The sequence below is a fragment of the Lathyrus oleraceus genome, chromosome 5 (assembly GCF_024323335.1).
Source record: "Lathyrus oleraceus cultivar Zhongwan6 chromosome 5, CAAS_Psat_ZW6_1.0, whole genome shotgun sequence".
NCBI lineage: Eukaryota > Viridiplantae > Streptophyta > Magnoliopsida > Fabales > Fabaceae > Lathyrus > Lathyrus oleraceus.
In genome coordinates, this window is record NC_066583.1 from 473,346,693 (window position 1) to 473,349,284 (window position 2,592).

Here is a 2,592-nt window from a genome sequence, read left to right on the forward strand (position 1 = left end):
AGTATTGTGTCGGATCGAGATCTAAGGTTCACGTCGAGGTTTTGGCAGAGTTTACAAGAGGCGTTGGGTACTAAACTAAAGTTGAGTTCTACTTATCATCCACCGACAAATGGCCAAACAAAGAGGTTTATCTAATCCTTTGAGGATCTGTTGAGGGCTTGTGTGCTAGAATAATGAGGTGCTTGGGAGAGCTACTTGTCTTTGATTGAATTCACTTACAATAATAGTTTCTATTTGAGTATTGGGATGGCCCTGTTTGAGGTGTTGTATGGTGGGAGGTGTATGACACCTATGCGTTGGTATGAATCTGGAGAGAGTGAGGTGATTGGACCTGAGATTATGCAACAAACTTCTAAGAAGATCAAGATTATCCAAGAAAAGATGAAAGCTTCCCAGAGTTTCCATAAGAGTTACCATGATAAAAAGAGGAAAGAACTTGAGTTCCAAGAGGGGGATCATGTGTTTTTGAGAGTTACTCCAGTAACAGGTGTTGGTCGAGCTTTAAAGTCTCGAATGCTCATGCCATGTTTTGCTGGTCCATACCAGATCTTACATAGGATAAGAGAGGTGGCATATCGGATTTCCTTCCCATTACTGCTTGTAAATCTTAATGATGTGTTTCATGTGTCTCAGTTACAGAGATACATTTCAGATCAGTCTCATGTAATCCAAGTGGATGATGTGCATGTAAGAGAGAACCTGATTATTGAGACATCACCCTTGCGGATAGAGGATCGGGAAGTGAAGAAGTTGCATGGTAATGAGATTGCCTTGGTGAAGGTAGTGTGAGGAGGATCATCTGGTGGAAACATAACATGGGAGCTAGAGAGCCAGATGAGAGAGTTGTATCCGACTCTGTTTCCTTTAGATAATTTTGTAGAGCAAAAAAATTTCTATGGGGGTGAGAGTTGTAACATCCCAAATTCGACTAAAGTATTTAATTGAATTATTTGGATCTATTTTATTAATCATTTGATGTTAGTGTGAATTAAAATAAAATTATAGGATTATATGTTGTTTGGTTGTAGTAATAGTATGGTGTGGTGAGAAGGTAGAACAAATTAAAAAATAATTAGAATAATTAGAATTTAATTACTATTGGAAATAAAATAAGATAATTGGGGAAATATGAGTTTTAGGTCATTTATGTGAATTATGGAAAATATGAGGTGAGAGGAGAAAAGATGAGAATAAGTTTGGCAAAAACTACAATTTTGAGAAAATAGTTAGAAACCTTATAAATTCTAAAGTTGGGAGGAAGTTGGGTTTTAGAGAACCATTTGACAGTACGTGAGAATAAGAGGCAAAGAAGAAAAGAGATTTTGGTAAGAAGAGCTAGAATTGGGAAGAGGAGTCCATAGAAGTTGTTCAATTCATCATCATTGTTGGAAATCTAAGGTAAGAGGGGAGAGAAGGCTATCAATATGTGTGTATTGCATGATGGGATATATAAGAGAGGTCTTTACTATCATTAGGGTTCCTAGGTTTTCTTTTGATGAATTATTGTATGATGAAAATATGGAAATTTATTGATGGATTATGTGTCTCTATGTGATTTTATGTCTGAATCATCATGATTATGTGTTTGTATTTTATGTCATTGATGAATGCTTGAGTATCAAGTTGTAACCATGAAAAATGATGCAATTTTATGTTTAATTTGTTGATGAAATTGCTATGGAGTGTGATGAAATATGTGTTGTATATGTTGATGATTATGATAATATGATTCATTATTAAAAATCATGTTTGGGTTTGTTAAACTTCTATGAATTGATTAGGGTGATAAATAGATGTTAGGAATTGAAGAGAATACTGTAAGTACGTGTAAAACAAGTTTCTAGGAAAAATTCACTTAGAACAATCTATTGGCCCTAGAGTAACAATGGATTGTTGCCTTCAAAAAATTGAAAAAAAACAAAGGAACAATTGATTGGTCATAAGGTGCAATTAATTGGTTTACCAAAAATTTTGAGAAAAAAACAAAGGAACAACCGATTGGTTGGAAGGTGAAATTGATTGGTCCATTAAAATTTTGAAAAAATTAAGTCAATAGGTTTGGGAAAATCAATAGGTCCTTTTTCTTAATATATTGATCCTTGTTTAAGCTGATTGATATGCTTGTCGATTATGGCTGTAACTTTTGTTCCGTAAGTCCAAATGAGACGATGTTTGAAGTTTTGAAAACTAACACGCAGAGCTACCTTATGATAATGATTGGTGAATTATTTGAAGTATAATTATGTTTCTACTATGGAAATGTTTGTGATGACTTGTATGATTGGTTAGCGAATTGTTGTGTTTATATAATGATGTGTTGTTAATTTGGTGGATTAACATGAATGACTGCTTATTAAGTTGCATTTGTTGAGTTGCTGATGTTTGTTATTGTTTGTTGAATATTATGACATTGATTAATTGTTGTGTATGATAAATGATGTTGTGCATAAACGGTGAAATATGCATGATGATTTTTCTAGTGAACTTTATGATGATAATGGATGTTGTTGAGAATCATGCATCACAGTGAGTTCTGATCCGTTGGTATGTGATGACAGTTCGTCATTGCATATATTTAGTTGAAGAATCGGA

General features: G+C 33.9%; 1 protein-coding gene across 1 annotated transcript; it reads left to right on the forward strand.

The window, feature by feature from the left end:
- The first annotated feature begins 246 nt into the window (after positions 1-246).
- On the forward strand, positions 247-789 carry LOC127081398 (uncharacterized). The gene has a single exon (XM_051021657.1). It carries the CDS (start codon positions 247-249, stop codon positions 787-789), a length of 543 nt encoding a protein of 180 aa, XP_050877614.1.
- The last annotated feature ends 1,803 nt before the right edge of the window (positions 790-2,592 follow it).

Bases quoted from the DNA above. Each gene is read 5' to 3' on its own strand.
- LOC127081398 (XM_051021657.1), top strand. From the start codon at position 247: ATGGCCCTGTTTGAGGTGTTGTATGGTGGGAGGTGTATGACACCTATG.